Raw genomic sequence first — 27,254 nt, 5'->3', positions numbered from 1 at the left:
AGGGGATAGGGTTAACTGGTATAACTATATCAGTTTAATTTCACGTTAGGTTATACCAGTATATCTTTCCCATGTAAGCAACCCCTTAAACATTTAAACAAGCCCTTAAAAACAGGTCAGTGATCAATGTGTTTATTGTTGTTTTTATTTGAATAAATTGAATATATAATTGAACATAGGGTAATACAAGTCATCTTATTAGAGATAGATGAACACATTTGGATAAAATAAAACTGAAGATTCACCTCAAATCAAACCAAAACAAATTTTTATGGGTTTTGAAAAAGTTTGATAAACCAAAAAGTTAATCAGAAATTTCATGTCTGTCTACTGTACTCTTTCGTTCCAGCTGGAGTCAAAAGCAGAAATACAAAAAATAATGTGAAGAAAGCTAACAATTTTGCAATGTTTCTGATCCATTCTAAACCTGGAAGAACTGGAAATCTTTTGAGAGAATCAGTTCTCAAAAATATATTCAGCCTAAATTCTTGACCAAGTTAGGGTTGGATAAGCTTCTCTGAACCAAACCCTTCAAATTTGAAAGGTTTATCACTACTACTTAATAATAATGTGTCTATAAGTGAAACTTTTACTCAGACAAAATTCTAGTTGAGGCCAATATAAGTTCCACTGACCTGAATAAGGACTTCAGGAGTTGGACCAATACTTTCTTCTGTCTTTCACAAAAGCCCTACGTTCTCTTTGAAGATTCCATACTATTTTTTATTATTGCCTATCCCTTCCTTAGACTGTACACTCTTTGGGGCAGTGATGGTCTTTTTGTTTTGCATTTGTACAACACCTAGCACAACGGGGTCTTGGTACATGACTGGGGTTCCTAGGCACTACCACTATATAAATAACGATAGACTACAAGGTTGTTAATAACTGTGATGGTGTGGAAGATTCAACATTTTCCCCATTTTTTTCTTAAGTGACAGAGAAGTTGCTTTAGACTATATGGAAGATTTAAAATAGTAGATTTGCCATTGTACATATAAACAAATAACTATAAAGTGGAGTAACTGGGTTGTATGACCAAAAATGGCTGGTCAGGGCTAACATTTCTGAATTCCAAAGTGCTTATGAAGAATCCAGATGTAGAGTAGGTAGATACTAATTCCGTGGGCTGAAGGGAATACTTTGGTCTGGAACACCTGATCCTTTTCATCAATGCTCATCAAGTATGGGATTATGTAAGAATGGAGCACTTGGTACAGTGACTGGTTTAAAAAAAATGAAAGCATGCTCTGTGGTTTGGTGTGGGAACTAGACCTGTTTAGAAACTGAGCCAAAAATACCAAACTGGGGTTTTAATTGTTAATTTCTTCCTCCTCTTCTGTACAAGTAGCAGGGGTTTGTGCAAGGAGAATCCTTGGGAACTGAGGGGGGAAAAGGAATCCTTCCTTTGAGGATCATGGGCAGTAGAGGATCCTCCTTGCAGCAGCTACCACAGCCTTGAGGTTACAGTAACCCCTGCCATTCCTGTGCTCCCATTCTGTGGGGGTGTTCATGCTGGTGTTGTTATTAATCATTACTCATGGACCTATGAACCAACCAAGAGCAAATACCCTCTGATGCTAGGTGCTGTACAAACACAGTGGATAGACAGTCCCTGCCCTGAAGGCCTTACAATATAAATAGACCAGACAGACACAGGCTGGGGGAAAGGGATACAACTCACAAGCAGCACGAACAATGTGATGGCAGTAATTGTCATGTTGGTTCCACATTAAGTTTTTGGGATGGCAGGGGGATTAGTTAGCAGGGGATTAGCTAAATGGAAAGAAAGGTGGTGGGAAAGGAAGCATTGAACATTGAGAGGGACAGGGTAGGAGAGAAAAGGGAAAGGGGGCAGATGTGGAGTGAAGCTGAGGAGATGAGATTGTGAAGGAGGGGGTAGGGTTGGAGCAAACAGCCAATCAGCCCTAGAGAAAATCCAGTCAAAACTTTAGAAAGTTCTTTGAAGGCCAAAGCTTTGGCTGCTTCTGCAGCTACTGGTACCAGCTTGCTGGGGAGATTAGTTGATGGCTCCTTCATGAGGCCGTGAAATTAGACGAAGAAATTAGACGAAGGTTTCTAACCATCAGAGGAGTGAAGTTTTGGAACAGCCTTCCAAGGGAAGCAGTGGGGGCAAAAGATCTATCTGGCTTTAAGATTAAACTCGATAAGTGTATGGAGACGATGGTATGATGGGATAACATGGTTTTGGTAATTAAATAGTCATGGTAAATAGGCCCAATGGCCTGTGATGGGATATTAGATGGGGTGGGATTTGAGTTACCCAGGAAAGAATTTTCTGTGGTATCTGGCTGATGAATCTTGCCCATATGCTCATGGTTTAGCTGATCACCATATTTGGGGTTGGGAAGGAATTCTCCTCCAGGGCAGATTGGAAGAGGCCCTGGAGGTTTTTCGCTTTCCTCTGTAGCATGGGGCATGGGTCACTTGCTGGAGGATTCTCTGCTCCTTGAAGTCTTTAAACCATGATTTGAGGACTTCAATAGCACAGACATAGGTGAGAGGTTTTTTGCAGGAGTGGTGGGTGAAATTCCGTGGCCTGCGTTGTGCAGGAGGTCAGACTAGATGATCATAATGGTCCCTTCTGACCTAAATATCTATGAATCATGGGCGTGTACCTGGCAAGGTTCATTCCCCTTCCCGACACTTGCCCCTTCTGTGGCATGAAGGAGACCCTGGAAGCACATCAATCTCGGGCGTGCCAGGTTGCGGTCCCTTTCTCGACTCCTCCAGAACCTTCTCCTCAGGTTCTGGCTGCACTTTTCCCCCACACCTCCTCCTATTTGCACACGCATCCATGGCTCCATGAAGTCACAAGACCTCCTCGTCAACCTGCTCCTGGCACTGGCCAAGGTGGCCATCCACCATACCAGGAGGAGGATGCAGGACGTGGAGGTGCTCTGTGACTATGGGGCCTATTTCCGCTCCTCCCTTAGGTCATTTCTCTGGGCAAAGTTCCTCTAGGCTGCGTCCTCTGGCTCGCTGGATGCCTGCAAGGAGCAGTGGGTGCTGTCTGGGATTCTTTGCTTGGTCTCCCCGTCTGGCTCCCTGCTTTTGACCCTGACTCCCGTCCCTGTTTTTTCATTTGTTGTCCCCCCCGTGATCATTTGATCCCTGGGACTGGTGGCTGTTCCCCTTAGTCTGGAGGGTGAGCCGTTAGATGCGGGTGCACCTGCCCATCCCCCAGAGCCTCAATAGGCTGCAGATCCACTGGTGCCTCTGGTCTACAAACCCCAGTGCACGTGAATGTATGGAACATCCTGCAGAGTTTGATTCCGTGGCAGGAAGAAGGCACGGATACCTGGTACAGACTCCTCAACTCCTGCCCCTTGCATCCTTCACAGAGAAACTGCAATGGTCCTGCAGCCTCAGGGACCCTCTGTGACCACAGAGGAAAGGGAGAACTTGCCCCTAAGAAAATAGCATTAAATGCTCAAGTCTCTTGTACAGGCCAATATCTGAATAGCTGGGAGTTATCAAGGCCCCTAGCCAATGCTGAGGTACTTCATATCTGATTTAAAAAACAACAACCTATGAAAGTCAAATATTGTGGATTTTAGGAAATGTTAATATGTTTTAAAACTGAATCAGGAGCTTTTTAACTTAAATATTTTTCTGGAGTCAGTTTGTTTTTCCAACTCAGGAAGCAGTCATTTCTTGTTTAACTTGCCAGTTTTGGTGCCAGTAGAGTTGTGACAAACAAAGAAGCAATCAGATCATTGGGTTTCAAGTCATTTAAATAATTCCTCTTCTGAAAATCCTTTTTGTTGTTTCCTTTACTTCTGTTTAAAGAAGTGACATGATGATATGCTGCAGAAGCCTGCTCCTTCCAGGCTGCAAGCTGTTGGCACTCTTTTTTCCAGACCTTGTTTAGATCTTCAATAATTTATTAAATAAGGAAGGCTGATGTTTTTAATGTAAATGTGGGTTCCAGGAACCTTTTTCTAGGTCAGTGACAAAATGAGAGCCAGCTTTATAGGTTGTGATTTCTTGTGTGACTTCGCCATTTATGAGCTTGTCCCTCATGAGCTTGTACCTCATGGCCTTTTCTACAATAAAACTTGGAGTATAGATTGTTCAGTTATGCCACAAAAATTCATTATTGAGGCTTACAGCAGTATTTCTAGATACTCTTCAAGTTTAAAAGGGTAGATTTACTCCAGTTTTATGACAGGCTTTGAGGTGCTTTGTATGACTAACCTTGATGCCAAGTAATCTTGTCAAGTACAGCAGCTGCATGGTTCGCCATGACTGATGCCTGGCAATGTTTGCTGGTGAATCAGAAACAGACTCATTGCAAATTCTGTCAGAGAGCTCAAGGTCTCTTTTCCTCTTCTTTAGCTGTGCAGCCTGCCCCCACCACCAATCCCTTAGCAAATTAGCAATAGCAGAGAGCTCTGTTCTCACTACAGTGTCATGAGTGCAAATCACCAGAAAGGGGAAAACATGCAAATGTGCTGAAGCACGATACTCTATGTTGAGTCAACATGCCAGACACATGTACTTTGTTAGTACTAAACAGTAACAAGCTGTTCTGGGTAGATGTGCCTTTAAAACCTAGTTCAGAATCAGGCCAATAGAATGGATAAAATTTCCTTTAAAAAGCTGCGATAAAAAGCATCCAGATGTTGCCACAATAATGACAAACACCTGCACCAGATGCTACCAACAGCAGTAGCAGCTCTCAATATGCTGCAATAGCTGACTACAGTTTGCTGCAAGTAATATGACATGATAGTGATCATAGAAAATAAAACTACATTGCCAAAACCTTTTCTCCATAGTACTGCTTATACCTATATGCCTCTCTTACCTCCTTCCAAAATAACTGCAAACAAACGGATATAATCAGCACAATCACTGGTTATCAATGACTGCTGTTAAGCCTCTCTCTTGTTTCCTCTGAATGAATTTAACTCCAAAGTCATGTGACAAGTAAACAGTGAATAAATATAATGGGACAAGTTTATAAGGAACTCTCGGAGGGAAGTTTCACCTCTACTGGTTACTGAAACAAGAGAGAAGTGCTTGTTTTCCTTAGAGCACTCCCATAGAGTTATATCGTGTTTACAGTGATGCACATCTCTGGATATTCCTTAGTTTGTATAATAGTACCACCCAAGGCCCTACTCAAGATCAAGGCCCCATTGTGCTGTGAGCTGTATAGTAAAGAGACAGTTGCAACAATCAGGCTGACTAATACTGATTATATTTAACTCATGTAACTGTAATCCATACACGTCCTAAAGCCAGATTCTGTCATCCTTACACTGAGTTGTACCTTACTCGGCAAGTGGCCCCATTAAAATCAGTGGGAATGCTCCGAGTGAGGTGATAGCTAGACTATAACAAATCTTCCTATGTGCACAATGAGATGGTCTTAACTCGAACTTCTCTTAAACAAAAAAAAAAGATGCAAGTAATCCCTCTTGGCCATCTGCCTAATTTTGCTTCTAAAGTGCCATGCACATCCATGGTATTGTAAAAATAAATAATGCATAATTATAATGTTAATATTAGACATGGGGATGCTGAAACACAAATAATGAACCATGCTAATTTGCACACAGATACCCAACATGCGTTTCCAGCTCAGAATAATATGGATGTCCAAGCTCTGGGAACAAGCAGAAAGTTCTGGCCTGTGCATGCAGCAAGGTCTTTTCTAAAATGTTTTTTCCACTTCAAATCAAACATCTGTAGCTAGGAATCAATATGGAGAAGTTCAGGATTTAACCATCATGCTCCTGATTCTCTTCTACTGGACTAAATCAGAAATAATGAAAGAAGTTCATATAAGGTAACAGGAGGCAAATCAGGGTCTGTGGACCAAATTTATCTTTGGAGCAAGCCCTCTGAAATCAATGGAATTATAACAGAGATTAATTTATCCCTATGGGTTTAACTTTGATTTCCCATGTTCTCGCTCCTAAATGGAAGAAAACATATGTGAGGCCTAACCATTTACAGTCCATGAAGAAATAACCATGGGAAACCTGCTTTGGAGTCAATTCTACCATTAGTAGAACACATTAGTGCACATGAGAAGCTCATATATAGTGCATAATAAGTCTTTCGACATTTGCTTTCATTGTGAAAAGAGCTAAGATAACTCAAGTGTGGCTATGTTGCTCCCTGACATGAAGTAGACAACCTCATTAGTTTATTAGCATGAAAAGGTAACAGGAGAAACTGCTGAGCTTGAATTAATATGCAAAGTAGATACCATTAACTTGAATTTGAACAGAGACTGGGAGTGGCTGGGACATTACACATATTGAATCTATTTCCCCATATTAAGTATCCTCACACCTTCTTGTAAACTGTCTAAATGGGCCATCTTGATTATCACTACAAAATTTTTTTTTCTCCTGCTGATAATAGCTCATCTTAATTAATTAGCCTCTTATAGTTGGTATGGCTACTTCCACCTTTTCATGTTCTCTGTATGTGTGTGTGTGTATGTATAAATATATATATGTTCCATTCTACGCATCCATGAAGTGGGATGTAGCCCACAGAAGTTTATGCTCAAATAAATTTGTTAGTCTCTAAGGTGCCACAAGTACTCCTGTTCTTTTTAAGGATGGATAGCACTTCAGAGGTTATTGTTACGGAAACAAAGTAAATTAAGTTGAGAACCAGCAGGGTAACCAGTTTCCATTACATTTTTGTACCAAACCCTCTATGTAAACTCACACCCTCCATTCCGGAGGACTTGAAAGAATCTCCTGTAGAGATATTTTGTGATACCATTTCTGTTATGGAGGCTCTAAATATTTGTATAAAACTGCAAGGATTCTTTTTTATGATTTAACTGTTAGTAAATAAGCCTGGCAGAAAAGAGGGTAAAGCACTTAAAAAAAAATTAAAAGAGAGAGAATCCAAAAACCTTTAAGAAAAAACAGGGTATTTTCCTTTCAATACTATTACTGCACTTAACTTTGGAGTTTCCCTGTGCATTACTCAGAACAGTTGTTTTGAATTTGTCAGCACTTAGTAATGCAACTGAATGTAAGAGAGAAGTTTCTTTTCCACCAAATTTCAGAATCTTTTTTTGTTCAGCTCCAATGTAAATATGAATTTCTATACAATTGGCAAATGTAATACAAAGGTACCTAACTACAAAGAATAAAGAGCATGGGACTCTAGTCAAGAGAGAAGCATTTTCTTTCTGATAAATCAGTTTGAAATTCACCTTATTTGTGAGATGATCTAAGCAAACATAACATAGCCCTGTACATTAAGCAAATTAATTCTCAACGAGACTATTATTCCTCCTTCCCCCTTAAGTTTGTGTATTTTTGTGAGTAGGGCTTAGGTTCACCCCATTATAGAGAACCAGGCTAGCTGCAAAAGGTAGATCCAGATCTGGGTTCAGATTCTGCACCCCAATTTTGGGGAGGGTGGTTTGGCGGCTCGGATGCAAGATCTGGTGGGTTCAGGCCCATCTCTATTTTACATCAGTTTTCAGAGAAGGAATTAGATTCACAAAAGACTAAAACTGTGTAACCACAAGGATATTTTGCACTTTTATAGCACCTTTTGTCTGAGGAACTCAACATACTTTTTTAACATTAATGAATAAACCCTCACAACACCAGTGAGAGTAGGGGTATATTACTATCCCCTTTTTTACAGATAGAGAAACTGAGTCATAGGGCCTGTAAGTGACTTACTCAATGTCACACAGGAAATTTGTGCCAAAGCCAGAAATAATACTCGGGTCTCCTAGTCCCAGTCCTGTGCTTTAGCTTAGGGTCATCCTCCTCCTCCAAAGACTTATGGTCCAATCCAGCATTTGTTAAATCAATAGGTTTCCATGGGAACTGGAATGAGCCCTAAAACTTTGAGACAAATCCAACTTTCCTTACTCATATATGAAGTCTAGCTGACTTCAAGTTAGAATATAAGTAAGGTAAACAGGAATTAGGTCTTTCACTCTAGTCTGAATTCTAATAATTAAACCACTGCCTCATTTGGGTTGTTCTCGGTTTGGAACCTCTCTCTTATAGAAGTTTTCATAGTGATTTATCTGATTTATATTTTTTCCTTCTTTCCTCTGGAGGAAACATAAAGTGGTACAGAGAAGACCTATTAAAAACTATAAAAGAACCTACATGCTAACAAGCTTACCAGAGATCACCTTAACATGGACTCTGGTGGGAGCAGTCCTTCAGTTTCCCACCCAAGGGGATTCCTTGTGGTGACAAGTTCACTACAGCTTCAGCTCAGAACAAATGTCCAGTCCTTCCAACCCTACCCTAAGGATTGAGGCCTTCCATGGACCAGGGGTCCTGTCCATTTGCTGGATCAAGAACCCCCTGAGCGCGTTTAAAACCAGGCTGTTTATCCAAAATCCCTTTCTTTGTCTGTTGGTCCCTGGAGAATCCAGTTTGAACTAGTATATCCAAACCTCTCAGGTGGGAGTGGCTTCAAAGGGCTGACCACAGAAGAAGTACACTAGCATCCCCCACTAGAGAAGGTACATACAAAGCCACAGTAGCACACACAAACCTGCATTTTAATACAATGTACCCAAAAGGCATGAACCCTAATTCAATAAGGTTTAATTTAATTCAGTAAAGTTTGTTAATTTCATAAGATTGGTTCAGGATATTATATAGGGTGACCAGATGTCCTGATTTTATATGGACAGTCCTGATATTCGGGGCTTTTTCTTATAGAGGTGCCTATTACTCCCCACCGCTTGTCCCGATTTTTCACACTTTCTATCTGGTCCTCCTAATATTACAGGACATTGCCAGTCTGTCATACAAGTCATATCCAATTTCCAGCATAAAGATGGCAGAATTGCACATTTGTTCATTTTATAGTTAAAAATATATAGTATATTACACCACTGAGGGATATTTCTAGGCAGATGTCGGTTTTCAGTTTTGCAAATTTAAATATTCTAAGAAGTCAAAGACTGAAAAATAAAAAAGAAGCAGTTGATGACACAGTCAGAAGGAGGGATGGAATTATGATTTCTGTGCACAGTCCTATACGGCAAAAAAAAACTAATCACCATTTACCATAATCTCTTAGGCTGGGTGCCTGGTCCATCAAGGTTACATGGTGGTTATGAAAAATTTAGGACACCACCTGGAGCAGGTGAGCTGTGATTTGCATTTTGTTCTGAAAGCCCCCCCTTACCCTTTGGCATTTAGTACATAAACATTATTTTATATATTTTTCCCATATACTTGTATATCACCTTTAAGAAACTTAGGAAGAAATGTGTGCATCTGTGTGTCTATCTTTACATCTGATATAATAGACTCAGGATTGCCAAGCCCAAATGCTCAAAATTCATGAATCAGATGCTAAAAATGAGATGGCCTTTAAAATCCTGAGAGTTTTAGAAACAATTTTGAGGGGCTTTTTGTTTATCTTCTGGTGTTGTACCTTTGGAGTTCAGATTTCCAAGCTTTTCTTCACAACTAGGAGGGCTAAAATCTTTCATTTCGGAAAAAAAAAGTAAGCCGAGATTCTCAGCCAATTACATGCCTCCCAGACTTGGGGCTTTAAGAAAAGCATCAAATATTGCAATACTCATGACAAATTTGTAAGAGTTGGAAACAATGTAGACTCCACTTGAAAGGATTAATCTAGATCAGTGGTCACCACCCGGTAGATGGCGATCTACTGGACGATCCTGGAGCCTCTGACAATTGATCTCGATCTCCGGGCACTAAAAGTCTGGTGGCACAGCGGGGCTAAGGCAGGCTCTCTGCCTGCCCTGGCTCCATGCCATTCCTGAAAGCAGCCAGGGTGTCCCTATGGCCCCGGGGTGGGGGGGGTGGGAGGAGCGGCTGGGGGTCTGCGCGTGCTGCTCCTGCCTGCAGGCACCACCCGCGCAGCTCCCATTGGCTGGGAACAGGAAACTGCGGCTAATGGGAGCTGCAGGGGCAGTGCCTGCAGGGAAGGGGCAGCGCACAGAACCACATGCCCCCCGCCCCCAGGGGCTGCAGGGATGTGCTGACTGCTTCCGGGAGTGGCGTGGGGCTGGGGCAGGCAGAGAGCCTGCCTTAGCCCCGCTGTACTGCCACCTGGGAGCTGCCCGAGGTAAGCACCATCCGGTGGGAGCCCGCACCGGAACCCCATACCCCAGCCCTGAGCCCCCTCGCATACCCCAACCCCCTGCCCTGAGCCTGCTCCCAGAGCCTGCACCCCAAACCCCCTCCTGCATCCCAACCCCCTACCCCAGGCTCAGCCTGGAGCCCCCTCCCACACTCTGAACCCCTCAGCCCCAGCCTAGAGCCCGCACCCCCACCCCCTGCCCTAGCCCCCTGAAAGTGAGTGAGGGTGAGGGAAAGCAAGCAACAGAGCGAAGGGGGATGGAGTGAGCAGGGCGGGGCCCCTGGGAAGGGGCAGGTTAGATCCTGGGTTGCACTTAAATTCAAAAACGTATCTTGTGCATAAAAAGGTTGGAGACCACTGATCTACACAAAAGTCATTTTCCAAAACCAGCTTTGTATATAACTTGTACCATTACTTAAGTCTTGGCAGAATTTGGTTTGCCAGTGCATTTCATATCGCCTCTCCATTACCTCTGCATTTTCCTCTTGTTTCACTAACACCTCCTCTCCCATGTACGCAGATCAACATTGTAAGTTACCTGACATAAATTGTGTGCCACTCCATGGGCTTCAGTGGAATTGCACAGTACTTAAGTCAGCACAAATTGTGGTTCAGAGTGTACTGATTGTTTATGTTGTTCAAATTATTCTAATCACTTAATTAAACAAGTAATTAAATGCACCACTGAAGTTAAATCTCCTAGCAACAGCCTGAGAAATCCTTACAATTGATCATTTAAAATTGAGGTTTTCCCAAACCTTTTAATAGAAAACCTGTGTTTCAAAAAAACTGTTGATGCAACGAAGATTGTATAACGGAAAAATGATTAAAATAGAAATAAAAGGATTTTAAGCCATGTTATACTGGCTTGGTTATTGAACTACAGTTCCCAGAATGCTCCTGTATCTGACATACATCCAAAATATTCTGTAACAAACAGTCACAATTAACCATTATAGCTGATGGCTCATATCTTTCTGATGTAATGTTTGCTTATGATCTATTCAGCTGCACGGCTTGTATTATTTCTATATAGGAAACATCATTTAAAAACAAAACCTTCAATGTGACACCATAAAAGGCTTATTAGTAACTAAACATGCTATCAACGTATGCATGGGACTGCTTAGCATATCCGCATATGTGATATAAGCATTGCGGACAGCTGGAAACATTCAATAGTCGTGAACAGGAAAAACTTTCCCTTCTGCTATAAATTTACAGAGTTTCAAGCAATCTAATTTTAGAAAATTCCATCTTCCGGTGCTGTCAATGTTGAGGAGAAAAAGCATACATGACAGGTCCCATTTTAACTAGATATGCGGACATCAGAGTAATGTTCGTGAAGAACAAAATACCGCTGTGGGAAGTTGGTCTTTGTGCATGGTGCAGCTTACCTACTTGTAAAATGACCATAGCCCCCATGGAGAACCTCTCGTCCCCCTTTCTGTTTTGCAAATTTCCTAAATTGCATGAGTTATATTCAGCCTTTCCTTCACTCTTCCTTTCTATTCCAGCACGGCGTGGCTGTGGAGATGAACTCTGTTATAAGCCGCAGTGCCTGAGGAACACAGAGCCCTGGAGTAGCCCCTCCCTATCCTCGTTTGAGCCAAGGACCAGCTGTGTAGCTGGTAGGTTTCCCTCTCCAAGCTCCGCTCATCTTTGCAGCTGCTTCCATTCTGGTGTCTTGTCCTGAGCACATAAGGAAGCTTGGTGCAAACACACATACGCTGAACGAACTTGTCTGCTGCTTTGGAAGTTTTATTTGCCATAGTCCCTGGAGGGTTCATTTACTCCCCCCGCCCCCCCTTTCTCCGCTCTATTAGTTCAATCCCAACGAGCTGTACTATTTTCCTCACTGGAAGGGCGACTATGCTCCTGCTGTATCTCCTCACTGTGCAAGGTAAGGGGGCCCAGCTATGGGGAGAGGTTGTGCGGAGGGACCAGCAAACTTAGTCCCTGTTGCTGTTAATCCCTTTCTTGCCTCTGTGGGCTGTTTGCTTGTGAAGGCAGGGAAGTGCCTGTAACGGTCCCGTGTGTGCAGCCTCATTTTGGAAGGTATGAGTGAGGCAGCATCTTTCTGTTGGGGGCTATAATGTAACCTGTGATATCAAGGCAAAAAAGGAGTGTTGAATGCAACAGGTTCCATCTGCTGCCCTTATTCCTGGTGCTTCCTGAGTGAATGAGCCTGAGTCTGCTTGCCCAAGTTGCAGAGAAGCATGTGGCTTCCCTCACGTTTCTTTTCATTCTGAGTGCAATGCAATGCTATCTGTGTGAACAGAGCTTTCTTTGTCCTTACAGTTTTGCTGTTTGCTGGAGCTGTTGAGCTCTCTGCTGGGTCTTGTGCCTTTGAAGACAGCACTTGTGGCTATGAATCAGACAATGCATTTTTGCCATGGATTTTAAATGAAGAAGGTAAGGATGGCTTTTTGGTATTTACAGGGACGTGCTGCGCTTAAAAATGAACAAATACATTTTTATACCTAGGCTACAATAAACTAAAAGTATTAAGAACCTTAAATTTCCAATATACTTTCCATGGTTGATGCTGTTTAACTCTTATATGAATACCACTGAAGTCTGTTCACTTTTGTTTACAGTTTCATCGGTTCTCAGTCTTGTAGTATTTCGTTTACAGGCACTACAGAGAGATATTAATTTGTTTAAAAATATCTGTTTTCATGGGAATCTTACAGAAATCATGGTAACTTTCTATTGGTTTAACTTTCTATTGAGGGGAAAAACTCCTTTTTACAAAATCAGTATTTCAGACCTAATTTAATTCATCCCCTTGAGGTGGTGGCTCTGCCTACTCTTTCTCTACCTTTATATATGAAGCATTGTGTCTTAAACGTCTGTGTAATATTGCTGTTTATATTAAACATATGCTTTCTGCCATCCCAGAAGTGGCTGCATTTCTATGGCAAGAGAAATGATGTCTGTATATGTTATTTCTATGTGTACCTGATAGGGTTGTTTGTTAAATATTTTGAGATCATTGAATGAAAAGTAATATATGATTGCTAGGTATTGTTGGTGTTTCGATATTCTTTTTGGTCCATTGTGTGGTACCTAGAATTGAATAGGAAAAATTGTAAGTCACTATTTTTGACATTGTATTACTGAGCTATTTTGGGAAAGTATGTGACAGTCCAAATTCCCATGGATTTCACAGGCAGTGTGGCCAGAATAATGATTGCAGAATTTGTCGTGCTCTATATAATTAACACAATTTGGGTATAACTGAGAAGTGAAAATATTTATATTTGGGTATGGCAGTGGGTACCGTACCATACATAGGATTAAATTTGGGTTCACATAATAAAAGGAAGCCCTATTAGCTGTGGTTTTGGCAGCCACATAAATCCCCCAAACAGCGTCCAGGTATAATAAAGTGGTGAGTATAGATTCCTATAGATAAATCCTCTCGTCTGCTCTCCTTTCAGCCTTCCAACTACTAAAAGATTTTTCTCTTTCTGTTTCCAATCCCTCTCTAACTATTTAAAATAATTGTACAAAACAATGCAGCTCCTAAGAGCCAAATGGATCCCCATCCATTTTTGGAAGCTGTGTTAACAGTCTCTGTTACCACTACCCTGTCTGTTAGCATCACGCCTCATTGAATTGGCTCTTTTGGAAGCAGCACTTCCTCTTACTGATTGACAGGAAGCCCTGTGTAAAGTGTTGCTGATTCAGACCAGAGTAGCAGTGAGACATTGGCAGCAACACCTGCAGGAGCAACGGTATGAGATGTAGAGTAACAGTTATGGTGCTTGAAAGAAGGGGGGAAAAAAACAACCCCCAACTTGGAGCACTAACAGCCACAGCGTCCTGGCTCGTAGAGTGCTAGTTTGGCTGGTTGCAACACTCTTTATTTTATCTGAACATTACAGTTACAGCTAAGTTTCTGTCACTGGAAATCACTGTTTTTATTAAGGAATGTATAACTGGATTGTAAAGTTCACTCTGGGAGGACAGTTGGTGTAGTAATACTTGTAATAGGTAGGGCTCTGTCAATATTTCTGTTATAACCCCTTTTCCAGGAGTTCGTAACTTAGTGGTAGTAAGACATTCCAGACTGACATTTGGCATACAGGGTATTAGCCTCTCTGAAATTTATTCAGTATTGTAACCAAAACTAGTTTAAAATGTTTCATCCAACTTTTGCTTCCAGGTGTGCATAACCAATTTGTTTCAGATACTGTTTTGCTCCATAATACAGTTCTGGGAGCTGATATTTGCAGACTAACCCAGGTGTCTCTGATCAGCGTGTGCATAAGTTGTGCATTTACTGGCACGACAGAGAAAGTTAAGGATGGGAGTGGCAACTTTAACTGTGACTTGTTTCAGTTATTTTTGGTTGTTTAAAATCTTTTATTGTTTTTAAGTAGCATTTACTATTTGGAGTATATACCCTTATAGGGACTACTTGACTTGCTGTTTAAAATCTTTCAGCTCTTTCATCCTATAAATCTCTCAATAATATTGTATCATGCCAAGCAGTTTAGGTGATGTGTGCATAGTTAAATCCCGCTGAGAAATTTCCACTCCATACTTGAAAGTCTTTTGTCGAACTGCCAAGGAAGCCAATGTGTACTTAATGGCCAGACCCAGGTTGGACATAAGGGGCCAATTTTTGCTCTGGTATATACCTGTGTATTCCCAATTAGATCAGTGGGGATGCATGGGTTCAATTTCCCTTTGAAATGCTTATGGCTTCTCTTTAACTATCTGAGAGTTTTGAGGTGGGTCAGTTTTATTCAAATAGATAAGGATGACATTGAGATAGTTGGAAAAGATGTTGAGTACCATACAATTTTACCATTTAAATAATTCTAAATCACTTTTTACCTGATCTTTTGAGTCAAGTGAGCTTGACAGCTGCTGCAGTCCTAATTTTTGCAGAAGACCCACTGGAAAATCAAACAGAAATATTCAGTATTAAAGTCAACAGGAGTTGTGTCTGAGAAAGGACTGTAAGATTGGGCTTTAAGGCCCCAGTTCTGCAGTTGGATCAATAGGATGGATTCTTGTGCCCAAATGAACCTGTATTGACTTCAGTGGTACTCTGTGTGGGACTAAGATTCTGCACAGATGGATCTAAATATAGGATTGGGGCCTAATATTATAAACAACAAGGTGCCCTTTCTGTCTGATAGCTGTTCTGGGGAGGTCATTTACTACTAAAATTTTACATTCCAAAATGTAAATGCCACAAACTATTCTCATGTATTGCTAAAAATCACTGGGTAAAGAATAATATAAGAACTAAAATTGGCTCAAAATATTACAAACCCTCTCTTTAAAAATGTGTACCTAGTACAGAGGAGAGTGTACAATGTCCAGTAATGTGTGAACCCTAAAGAACTGAACCCCAGCTGAGTAAATATAACATTAAAAATCCAGCAGCATTTCCCAGTGTTCCAGTTCAGTTTGCAATGTAATGTGTATGAATAATGGAGGACTCCACTGTGTGCTTTATGCACTTAGTGAAAAAAGTTTCTATATTAGCGATGTGAAAAAGAAAACGGTTTTGAATTTGTTGCATGGCAAAGTGGCTGCCTTATGCAATATATTGTTTTCAAACATAAACTGGTGACCAAGAGATTAGCTAATGTCTGTACAGTGCTTTGAAGATGTAATGAGCTCTGTGAGTGTTGTTCAACTGTATGCATCAGCCAACCTGCTAGTAGTGACCTTCAGTAACTTTTTAGAAACATCTGCAAGGGATCTACTTCCATTTTACCATAAATATCCTTGAATTCACTGTGTCTCTGAACAGGAATTTACATATAAAACTCCTTTTCAGGAGCATGAGACAAATATCATTCTCCCTTGATAAGACCTCATAGTTTATGAGAAAGACAGAAGGCAAGTCCATATTCACCAATACAAGTGATATTTAGTCAAAAAGTTAGAATTCACTGTTGCAATAATAATTGTCACTAATTGCATTTTGGGGTCAAATTCAGCCCAGGTTTATATTCAGAGACCTTGTGGACATTGGCTTTGCAGACCCCTGAAGGCCAGCTCTGATCTAGGCTGTAATTCCATGCTGAGGCTCCGATAATATGAGCAAACTACTAGAGCTTTACTCTTACGGTTTATAATGTTAGCAGAATTGATGAAATCAGACCCCCCTACAATAAGGGGCACTGTTACCTATATTACAAATCCTTAAAGGTAGTGTTGTAGGATTTTACAAATAGTTTAGGCTTACAAATAACTCTTTGGCAGAAGGGGAAGTTTATTAAAGAAAATGCTTTTTTTTGAAATAATTTTTTTTTTTTGTTAAGTAGAAGAAAGTTTTGTCTCCTTCCTGTCCAGAATCCTCTGACTCAACATCACAGGATCTTGTTACACAACACAGTTGTGTTGACTGTGTGGGAGCTCCAAGAGACATTGTGGTTTAGGAAGGTTCAGGGAGTGCCCCTGTCCATGGCCAGACAGCAATTGTGGTTGGAACAGTAGAGACAGGGAGATAGGTCCACCTGGAATGCAGGAAGGGAACAGTCTCTGCAGTCAGAGTGCAAGGACTGCAGTTGTAACTGCATTACATAGATGGTGCCATGGGGTAAGCTTTCTGGCCTTCTTTTGCCTCCCTCCCCGCAACCTAACCTGCACAAGGGCCAGCTGTAATCTGGCCCTAAGAACAGCACGTTCATAGCAAAATTATAAATCATAGTTTCCTTAGACTCAAGAATCAGGGTCCATCCTTTCTATGCCTGTGAACCATTTTATTTGTTGTTACTTTTGTCAAGGATAGCCCTAGTTTAATCCACCACAGGTGCCACCTGTTACTGCTGTTGAGTGTTCAATTTGACTGGCCGTGAGTATGTTTTGTTCCTTCAAGTCAGCAGGAAACAACTTAATAGAGCTGGAAAGCATTCATACTTGGGCCTTTGACTCCTATCTGCACCAAGTCCTGGCCTGTGCTTTGTTGCATGTATTGGTGTAGGCTTGTTTTGATCACCATTGTGTTATCCTTGCTGAGCTCCAAGACAATGAGAACATTGTTTCCATTCACAGCAATATATTCTGAAAGGCAAGTAGTTTGGTGGTTGAACGCTTTAAATGTGCGTATGCACTGGCATTTGTTGTGGATTTAGTGGTATTTAGCAGCAATTTTACAGGAAACTACTGATGTAGGGCTCTCCTCTACACTTACCTGTGTAATGTTTGCTAGTAGACATTTTTAGTACTTTTCCATAATGAATTGAGTGGAGGAGAGCTATGTGAATGGTGCGTGCTGTAGTCTGGGGAATCTGGCATTTGTATGGTCAATGGCAGCTTCAAGCATATAGATTTGATTGTTCTGCTGCTTTGACTCTACAGACCCAGAAATGTTTACCCCATCAAATTGATCATCTCTAAGGATAAATTTTTGGACATAAAGGCAGGATTGTTTTTAGTTGCTGAGAGTTCCTGAATGGAACTTTCTAGTTGTTGTTGTTGTTGCTAAAATTCACACAAGAGACTCGGTCCTTGAAAAGAAAGACTTCAGTCAGAATGGAGATTAAGTACATACTGAATTACAAAATGTGCATAAGTTTTCCTGTCTTGATCCCCTTACAAATGCTACAACTTGAGCTACCTCAGTCCAAGACTCAGGTTTCTGTAGTATGTTCCAAATGGGTGACCGTCAGATGACCGTATTTGAACATTGGCTTGATTAGTAAATCAGCATGCCCGGCAGATATATCTGAAATAGGTCATAGTTGTCTCAGAGAGCTGACGTTGCTGTTGTCGTGTAGGACTTCATAACAGTTGAAAATGTTTTTCAAAATAAAGTTAAACTTTTTAAGATGAGGATAAACTTTTTGAGAACCAGAATAGCAAGCACAAGGCGGTGGACAAGATAGTACACACCAACATGAAGAACGTGGCAGATGAAATTCAGTGGTGACAAATGCAAAGTAATGCACATTGGAAAACATAATCCCACCTATACATACAGAATGATGGTTTCTAAATTAGCTGTTACCATCAAAAAAGAGATCTTAGAGTTATTGTGGATAGTTCTCTGAAAACATGTGCTCAATGTGCAGCGGCAGTCAAAAAAGCCAACAGAATGTTAAGACCCATTAGGAAGGGGATAGATAATAAGACAGAAAATATCATAGTGCAGCTATACAAATCCATGGTATGCTCACGCCTTGAATACTGTGTACAGTTCTGGTCACTCCATCTTACAAAAGAACTGGAAAAGGTACAGAGAAGGGCAACAACGATTAGCGGTATGGAACAGCTTCCGTATGAGGAGAGATTAAAAACACTGGGACTTTTAAGTTTGGAAAAGAGATGACTAAGAGGGGATACGATAGAGGTCTGTAAAATCGTGGCTGGTGTGAAGAAAGTGAATAGGGAGGTGTTATTTACCCCTTAGAATCATAGAATATCAGGGTTGGAAGGGACCGCAGGAGGTCATCTAGTTCAACCCCCTGCTCAAAGCAGGACCAGTCCCCAATTAAATCATCCCAGCCAGGGCCTTGTCAAGCCTGACCTTAAAAACTCCTAGGAGATTCCACCACCTCCCTAGGTAACCCATTCCAGTGCTTCACCACCCTCCCTAGTGAAAAAGGTTTTCCTAATATCCAACCTAAACCTCTCGCACTGCAATTTGAGACCATTACTCCTTGTTCTGTCATCTGGTACCACTGAGAACAATCTATATCCTTCCTCTTTGGAACCCCCTTTCAGGTAGTTGAAAGCAGCTATCAAATCCTCTCTTTCCCCCCCCCCCCCTTCTTCTCTTCTGCAGACTAAATAATCCCAGTCCCCTCAGCCTCTCCTAAGTCATGTGCTCCAGCCCCCTAATCATTTTTGTTGCCCTCCGCTGGACTCTTTCCGATTTTTCCACATTCTTCTTGTAGTGTGGGGGCCCAAAACTGGACACAGAACTCCAGATGAGGCCTCACCAATGCCGAATAGAGGGGAATGATCACGTCCCTCGATCTGCTGGCAATGCTCCTACTTACACAGCCCAAAATGCCATTAGCCTTCTTGGCAACAAGGGCACACTGTTGACTCATATCCAGCTTTTCGTCCACTGTAACCCCTAGGTTCTTTTCTGCAGAACTGCTGCCTAGCCACTCGGTCCCTAGTCTGTAGTAGTGCATTGGATTCTTCTGTCCATGTATTTATTCAAGTGACACCATCATGGGATCTAATCACATTAGCCACGCCAACAGGGGCTCGTTCTCCTGCACATCTACCAATGTGATATATGCCATCATGTGCCAGCAATGCCCCTCTGCCATGTACGTTGGCCAAACCAGACAGTCTCTATGCAAAAGAATAAATGGACACTTATCTGACATCAGGAACCATAACATTAAAAAACCGGTAGGAGAACACTTCAACCTCTCTGGTCGCTCAGTAAGAGACTTAAAGGTGGCAATTTTGCAAAAGAAAAGCTTCAAAAACAGACTCCAAGGAGAAACTGCTGAGCTTGAATTAATATGCAAACTAGATACCATTAACTTGGGTTTGAACAGAGACTGGGAGTGGCTGGGACATTACACATATTGAATCTATTTCCCCATATTAAGTATCCTCACACCTTCTTGTTAACTGTCTAAATGGGCCATCTTGGTTATCACTACAAAAGTTTTTTTTTCTCCTGCTGATAATAGCTCATCTTAATTAATTAGCCTCTTATAGTTGGTATGGCTACTTCCACCTTTTCATGTTCTGTGTGTGTGTGTACAGATATATCTATCTATCTTCTTACTATATGTTCCATTCTATGCATCCGATGAAGTGGGCTGTAGCCCATGAAAGTTTTATGCTCAAATAAATTTTAGTCTCTAAGTTGCCACAAGTACTCCTGTTCTTTTTGAGGATACAGACTAACATGGCTGCTACTCTGAAATATGTCAGCAAAGGCAGTTCTAATCTGATATATGCATACTCTTGCTGAGTTGCAGATCTGTTAGTACAGTAGTAATTTTAGCTGTCTGTAGTACATTTCTGGAACAGTTTCCTACCGTACTATGCAACTGTCTCTATTAAAAAAAAAATCTATAACACTACTCATAGAGCGAAAGCTTAATCCAAGATTAAAGCAACCAAGTTTGTAAAACTCAAAGGGTTGCAACACAGCCACCTCTAGCTTGGTTGGAAAATTAAACTGTTGCTTTCCTTTTTGGCAAAAATAATTGCATTTGGACTACCTGTCTGTAGTGAAAAGCTCAGACCCAATCTCTGCCTTCCCCAGTCACCAGATACCTATGAACAGAACAGCAGCAGAAAAAAATATAACATTCAAACTGAGGTCCATCCTCATGTGTGCACAGCTGTAAACTCTTTCCTGAGCCCAGCTCCTTCTCCTAGATATTGTTTGTGTGTCTGACCTCAACTAGGCCTAGGCCCATCCCCATCCCCTCTGATTGCCAGTTTAGCCTAAATTGCTTTGCTCAACCTCTCTTCTCTTTGTGCACACCCCTCTGACTAGCAGTCCAGGTCTTTGGTCTGCTCTGCTCCACCACTGCTGCCTCCTCCTCCTGAGGCAGCTCACTTCTCTTCTCACTCAGTCTCACACATACCTTGAGCTGCCGGTCAGAGGGGAATGTCTACATTGCATTTAAAAATCCAAGGCTGGCTCGTTCCAGCTGATTTGGGCTAAGGGGCTATTTAATTGTGGTGTAGACATTCCGGCTTGGCTGCACACCAGTCTCTAGAACCCTGTGAGATGGGGGGGTGCCAGAGCTCGGGCTGCAGTCTGTGCCTGAAAGTCTACAGTGCAATTAAACAGCAGCCTGGAGGCCAAGCTCCAGGAGCCCAAGTCAGCTGACATGGATCAGCTGTGGTTGTCTAATTGCAAAGTAGACGTACCCTCAGTACTCCTGTGTGTGATGCCCCTCAGTCATGTTTGCAGCCTCTTCTGTTGTCCTTATCTGATGTGCAACGAATCTGCACTTACTTGCCCAGATATCACTTGTTAACTTAGGCTTCTGTGCAATAGAATTTTTCTCAATCTGATTCTGAGTTACGATTGTTAACTTACTCTTAGCTCAGCTGCAGATACAATTCCCAGAAAAACATCAACAAAAACAAAGTACTATTTACATTCACAAGAGACTTTCAGCATCAACAACAGGCAACGTGTGAAACCTTTGATAAGGCTGGCTTTCCATCTGTTCTAGGACACATAAACCAATCCTCGATTGCTATCAGTACATCACAATATGAGAGACCAGTTTCAAAGTACTCCTTCTCCTCCACAATATAATACAGTTATCAGGATCATGTTTTCTTTTACAGTTGTCACAAATTAAGTATTTTTAGGAATCAACAACCTATTTTAGCTCGTTCACACTAAAACGGGGAGGATGGCTGCAAGATAAGTGTGACAGCTGTTTTTAAAGTTCTTGTTTATTAAATATCCCTGAAGTATGTGCCAGAATGCTTGACTCTATTTAAGAAGAGCTCTGTGTAAGCTCAAAAGCTGATCTTTCACCAACAGAAGCTGGTCCAATTAGAGAGATTACCTCACTTACCTTGCCTCTCTTGTGACTTTATTTTTAACAAAGCAACTAAAATGGGTTAATATGGCTGTATAAATTGATTTGGAGTATTCAAGTAACTGGAAAGATTATAATTGATTATAATTAATAGCAAAACGTCAGGATGTATGCATTGCGTCTTTAAATCTGTAGCAGGAAACAGGGCAAAAGGGGGTTGGGGAAAGGTACTAGAGCTCAAAGTATTGCAGTAAAGGGGAGAGAGAGGTTTCATGGATAAATAAAACGGTTTTCTTTATTCTAATGAAGTTCCTTGTTCTACATTAGAACAAAGCAGCTGCTTCTCTGATTTTTTTTTTTTTAACCATTATCTCATGACACTGTAAATCTTAATGCAAATGCCTTATGACTTTACTTTGCCAAATGCCACAATGTTGCAAAATATCCTCTTATTAAACAGAATACTTGTATTAGTTTTACATTTCTCTACCACGTAATAGAGGACTGGTGAAATTTTTTTTGCACATTTTTGCATACATGGGTGAAAACAAAGGGGTGTGTGTGTGTGTGTGTGTGTGTGTGTGTGTGTTTTGCAGTAAAAAGGGTTGAGTTATGGATAGACCACAGAACTGAGAGATAGGCCTTTGAATTCTAACTGCACCACTGACTCCAGTGGATATTAAAATTGTTTTCTGATAATGGAACCTATTCAACTCTCTGAGATATAGCTATGGTTCGATTTTAAAAAAAAATAAGTTAAATTATATATAAAACTGTGCTAAACTTGAAAATATTGTTGAAACTCACTAAAAATATTTGGTTTAAAATTTATAAACGTGCAAACATGTCTGTTTTAAACAGTAGTAAATATTTTGAATTTTCCCAGTAAATGAGGAACATAAGTTAATCAAATAGCTAGACTTTATATTTAGGGACTTTGGGATGTAGGGGATTCAGTAAAACAGGTGCCAGGAAGTACAATAGCTGTAATGGTAGAAAGGAGATGCTGAATTAGTGCACTTTCTGACTGCTCTAGCTGCACAGCCTTGCCAGCTAGCATCACACACTTTCAGGGTTTTGCTTATACTCTCTAAAAGCCATGTTAGCTTAGGGCAGGTTGCATTGCTGCAGCGTAATAGCTGTGTGGCATTTCCAATGCTTTGGGTCTCCACCATGTAACCCTGGAGCTCATCTAGGCCAGGATCTGTGGGGAAGAAACAAGTGCTTGCAGCTTTGAGAGTACAGGAATCAGTTTGCACCCTTATTGGTAATACCAGATCCTGAAAGTGTGAAACGTGTTACGTTACACAGGTAATAACCGTTATTATCACTGTTACTTAATCAGAATTTATTTGCTGTCATTGTAGATCATAGAGACTATGATTTGTAGGCTTAGCTGAACTAAACTGAAAGTGTCCTATTAATTTTAAAGGGCCACTGTCAACTTGAAATCTTGACATTCAAAAAATAAGTTAAAAGTAGTTCAGCTCCCTCCCCTGGAGGCCTCCTGCCAATGTTTGTGGTTTTACTTTTACATTTCACTATTATTTTAAATGGTTTTTTCTCTCCTGATTGCTGTGTGGAAGACCAACATAAACAACACTGAAAATTGACTACTAACTGGCTGACTTATCAAAGCAAACACAAAGTACTGTCAAACGCTCCACGTAAACAAATGGAAAATATAAATAAATGTATATTTTCAATTTTAGGTATCTTAAGTATTGTAATAATAGTACATAAAGATGTTTTAGACAGAAGTGTGATTGACTGTGACCCTTTAAATGCATGCTGTCATTTTTGGTTGCTTGGCAACATCGGTGCAATTTGAGCATAGTTTGTTATCTTTTTAGAGGACTCAGTATTTTTCGTACCATAATACTCTCCTGTTTTTATGTATACTAACATTTTCCAGTCTCGTTGCTGCCATCACTCACATTAGTGTAGTGTCTACCAAAGAATCAAACTAAAGAATCCTGTAATTTTACAGCACCACCTATAGGTGATTTTTTTTCTCATTCACAACATAATTCTTATATAGTGTATAGTTATTTTGGCAAACATAAATCAAGACTGAAGTGATGTATTACTCTGGTAGGTAGAGTAACTGCATTGGCTCACTTTGAACATTTGTTTTAAATAGATGTGTTCCTAGATAAAGTGTAATCTACACATGTTCCTAACGCTTTGTTCAGTACTGGAACACTTGCAACTTTTAATATCCGAAAATCCATGAATCACAGTGCTTAACTGGTGTTTCAAATGGAAATCTAAAGTCTTTCAGAGAATTTGGACTGTAAAATACCCAATTATTGAACAATTAAACATACATTACGGCACTGGGTAATGCCTTTATGAGTTCCTTTAGACTCTCAGGGCGATAGACTACCCTTTTCAATCAAAATATGTGGAAAGGGCAGAGATCTACAAAAGCAGGTTGTGCAAAGGTGACTGCATAGTGATACCTATATTTAAGGTTGCCCAAGCATTTTCATTCTATATGCCCTTTTTATTTTGGCCTTTCAAATGGCCTTTCTTATTATTGTCTCAAATTTTCACTTTTTTTTATATTACAATATGCTCTTTAATGGTTTTATTACATCTTATTTTGTATGCAGAACTGCTTCCTCATTTAGTGTGCAGGCTGGACAAGGAATGAAGCAAGGGTTGTGCCTGAAGGTGGTGCACAGGGAAGTGCTATCTCATTCTTTTTGAAGCTAGAAAGTTACCATATAAATACTCTTCATCCACAGATCTCAAAGTACTTTACAGAGATCTATAACTATCCCTGTTTTTACAGATGGAGAGTGGACGTGCAGACAGGTTAAGAAACTTGCCCAACGACACCCACACTGGTAGAGCTTGGAATAGAACCAATTCTCCTGATTCAGACCTGTATTCCATTTGCTGAACTATGCTGTCTCCCAGCATGGACCATGCCATTTAGGAGCTAAAACATTTGTAGTAACCAACCCACTGTAAAGGGCCAAGTTCAGCAGATAGGATGCTACTCTGTCTGGATCCTATTTTCTTTTGAACCCCTTGCAGTCCGTGGGTATGTCTGCGGTGCGGTTAGCTTGGATGATAGACCTCCAGGTTAGCCTGGCCTGGCTGTGAGCAGCCACATTGCAAAGCCCTACCCTAGTTACTTTGCCCTCACTGGTGCTTCTGCATTCCCCTTTGTGTCATGTGTGTCCCATGGCTCTTTGTGCTGCACTAAGCAGAGCCGCTCTGTGATTCTCTCCCAGGGAATTGTGCCACTGTTTGTTTAAGGCCTCATCAGGGGAATGAGTGAAGCTGAGGTGGGGTTGTGATTATGAGCCCAGTGAAACCTTGTTATGGGATGAGTTAAAACCTCATTCATGCCCTTCATTTAAAACAATTGTAAGGTTAAGGCACTACATCTAAAACAGGCCTATTAGAGTCTGTGCAGAATCTAGCCCCATGTGGGGGTTGGAGGTGGGAGGCTGCCAGGGTTGGTTCTGTTGCAAGGGGTGTGAGAGAACAGAACACACAGAAATTGAGAAGAGGCAAGAAGGGAGGAGGCAGAGGCAAAAAGCAAGAAAGCCAGGCAGTAGTCTGTGAGCACAATGTGGGAAAAGCTAGAGAGAGCTTTTGGCCAAGGTCTGTTGGCTAAAGAGGCTTGGGGGCTGAAACCGCTCTTCTTGTTCTTAGTTCTTCCCACACTTAGAGAAGCTGAACTTTGTGAAATCCTTGTAAATAAACAAGATGTGTCAAAGAGAATTCCAGATTCCACCAATTTCTGTTTCCAACTAGAACATCCCTGGGGCCCTGAAATTTGACTAGCTGCTTGGGTCATAAGGGGGCAGTATTACTAATCAGTGTGGTGCCCCACATTGTGATGGGTCTTGAGTCTTCCAATAAGGTTTCTAGGCTCCACTATAATACAAATAATGAACGGGGGGATTAGAGCCTGCACAGTTTGCCCATGTTCATAAATCCACTGACACCCTTCCATGCAAAATCTCCATAGCTGGAGCTTCACAGACTTTTGGATGGAGTTTCTAGAAGGGCAGAGATGGAGAGCAGCTGTTCTGTAATATCTCCTGCTGTCCCTGGGGATTTTTATATGGAACTTCCCATGGAAATTAAAGCTAATAGCATCATTAAGTTACCATTTGTAGCTATTATCACTGCCCCTCAGTGGGATAGTGTGCAACCAGGGGACCAATGGTAGCACAGGTTCTGTGCTGCAAGGGGAGGGAGAGTTGTGTCTTGTGGAGCACTGTGGATAAGCTGGGTCTCCACACAGATGGCCCAGGTTTCAGTGAAACTGCAGATTTATTCAGGGATCCATGTGGGTAAGAGGCCATACCATTCAGCTTCCTTGGAGCCAGTAATCTTGCTCTAAGAGTGGAGAATGTGTCTGCACCTTTGCAAATTAAATCTTGTGGTGTTTTTGCCTTAATTTTCCCCTTCTGTATGTTTTTGCACAGGTGATAATTTGGCCTTTGGGGTATTTGTTCGGTAATAAGAAATGTTGATTTTGCTAGGTAATATAAATAACACTTTGGTGTTTCCCTGAGTCCTTCCATATTTCACTGGGACACATCTCCCATTTTGGATGTTTGTAGGTCTTGTGTGGCACCATCTTCTTGCCATAATTTGATATGGCAGCACCTCAAGCAGGAGGCTTTGGTTGGCACTTTTAGGCAGGTTCTGGTGTTCCTTCTGTGCTTCACAAACCTCAGGAGATTATGACTTCTTGGTTTTCATAGAGACATGTAAAATAACTGGGATTAATTAATTGCAGTGTAGATATGCCCCAAGTGTGGCATAGGTAAGTCTATGTGGAATTCTCCATAATGGACTTCTTAGAGGATTCTGCTATGAACCCTTCCAAGATTCTAGTAACCTCTACTTGGGGATGTCTTTTTGTGTATAGTGATTTACACACTGCAGTTATGATGGGGAAACCTTTAGAAAATATGTCTGCTCTGTCTAATCTCACCTGGTGGCTCATTCCATAAATGAGCCTCCTTGACCGAGATATCATCCAATAGTTGTTTAACTGAGGTGTTTTCATCTCAAGTCACATGACAAACATCGCAGTCATATTTGACCATAATTGGCATGGTAATATAGTAGAGAGGCTGAGGAATAAATGAGGATAGTCTCTGAACTATCCTCTCAATGCTTCAAGAGAAATTGGAGGCACATTGGTGAAGCAGATGTAGCATTGCTCTCTGTGGTGCATCTGTTCTGTAAATAAATAGGACTTAAGTTTCTAGGGCCATCAAACCCTAAATTGGCAAACACTTGCTGTTCATGTGTATATAACTACTATCATCCTCATTTTCACCCATATGTATAACTCTGGAAAGTTACATATTTCATTTTATGAAATATTCATATACTTTTGTCTTTTAAAAGCATGTCCAGATACAGGATGACTTGTAACAACATCTATTATATAGAGCTTGCAGATTCATAAGTGCCAGTCCAAGCTGTTGTTTTGTTTGGTACTTGAAGTTTTGGAATTAACAGGCTTAGTTTGAATACATATATTTTAACCTGTTCATCTGCGATACATTACTGAGGGTGTATTATTCAGGTTCATTGTTCTGATCTTCAAGTGTGTGAGAGATTTGCAGAGGGATTTCTTTCCTAACTAAGAGTACATTTATGCACTTGAGTGGAAACAAGAGAGGTTTTATATCA

At 41.0% G+C, this 27,254-nt stretch overlaps 1 protein-coding gene and 1 long non-coding RNA gene across 5 annotated transcripts in view; one reads left to right on the top strand and one right to left on the bottom strand.

Moving 5' to 3' along the window:
• LOC122465977 overlaps window positions 1-11,612 on the bottom strand; it is a 29,374-nt gene extending 17,762 nt beyond the window's left edge. The window contains exon 1 of one of the 2 annotated variants that reach the window (XR_006291140.1): window positions 11,505-11,612. This is a non-coding gene — a long non-coding RNA (uncharacterized LOC122465977). The remainder of the gene's footprint in view (window positions 1-11,504) is intronic. The other variant, XR_006291142.1, reaches the window with a different exon arrangement.
• MAMDC2 (MAM domain containing 2) overlaps window positions 11,446-27,254 on the top strand; it is a 96,541-nt gene continuing 80,732 nt past the window's right edge. Inside the window, exons 1-2 of one of the 3 annotated variants that reach the window (XM_043547388.1) lie at window positions 11,446-11,738; window positions 12,409-12,522. In XM_043547388.1, the coding sequence (XP_043403323.1) occupies window positions 11,516-11,738; window positions 12,409-12,522 (337 nt within the window). In that variant the 5' untranslated portion in view covers window positions 11,446-11,515. Of the gene's footprint in view, window positions 12,011-12,408; window positions 12,523-27,254 lie in introns of all 3 variants that reach the window. The other 2 variants (XM_043547387.1, XM_007065566.4) reach the window with 2 other exon arrangements.

Source organism: Chelonia mydas, chromosome 5 (assembly GCF_015237465.2).
Source record: "Chelonia mydas isolate rCheMyd1 chromosome 5, rCheMyd1.pri.v2, whole genome shotgun sequence".
NCBI classification, from domain to species: domain Eukaryota; kingdom Metazoa; phylum Chordata; order Testudines; family Cheloniidae; genus Chelonia; species Chelonia mydas.
The sequence above is the reverse complement of the archived record's forward strand: the minus strand, read 5'-3'. Positions and strand labels throughout refer to the sequence as shown.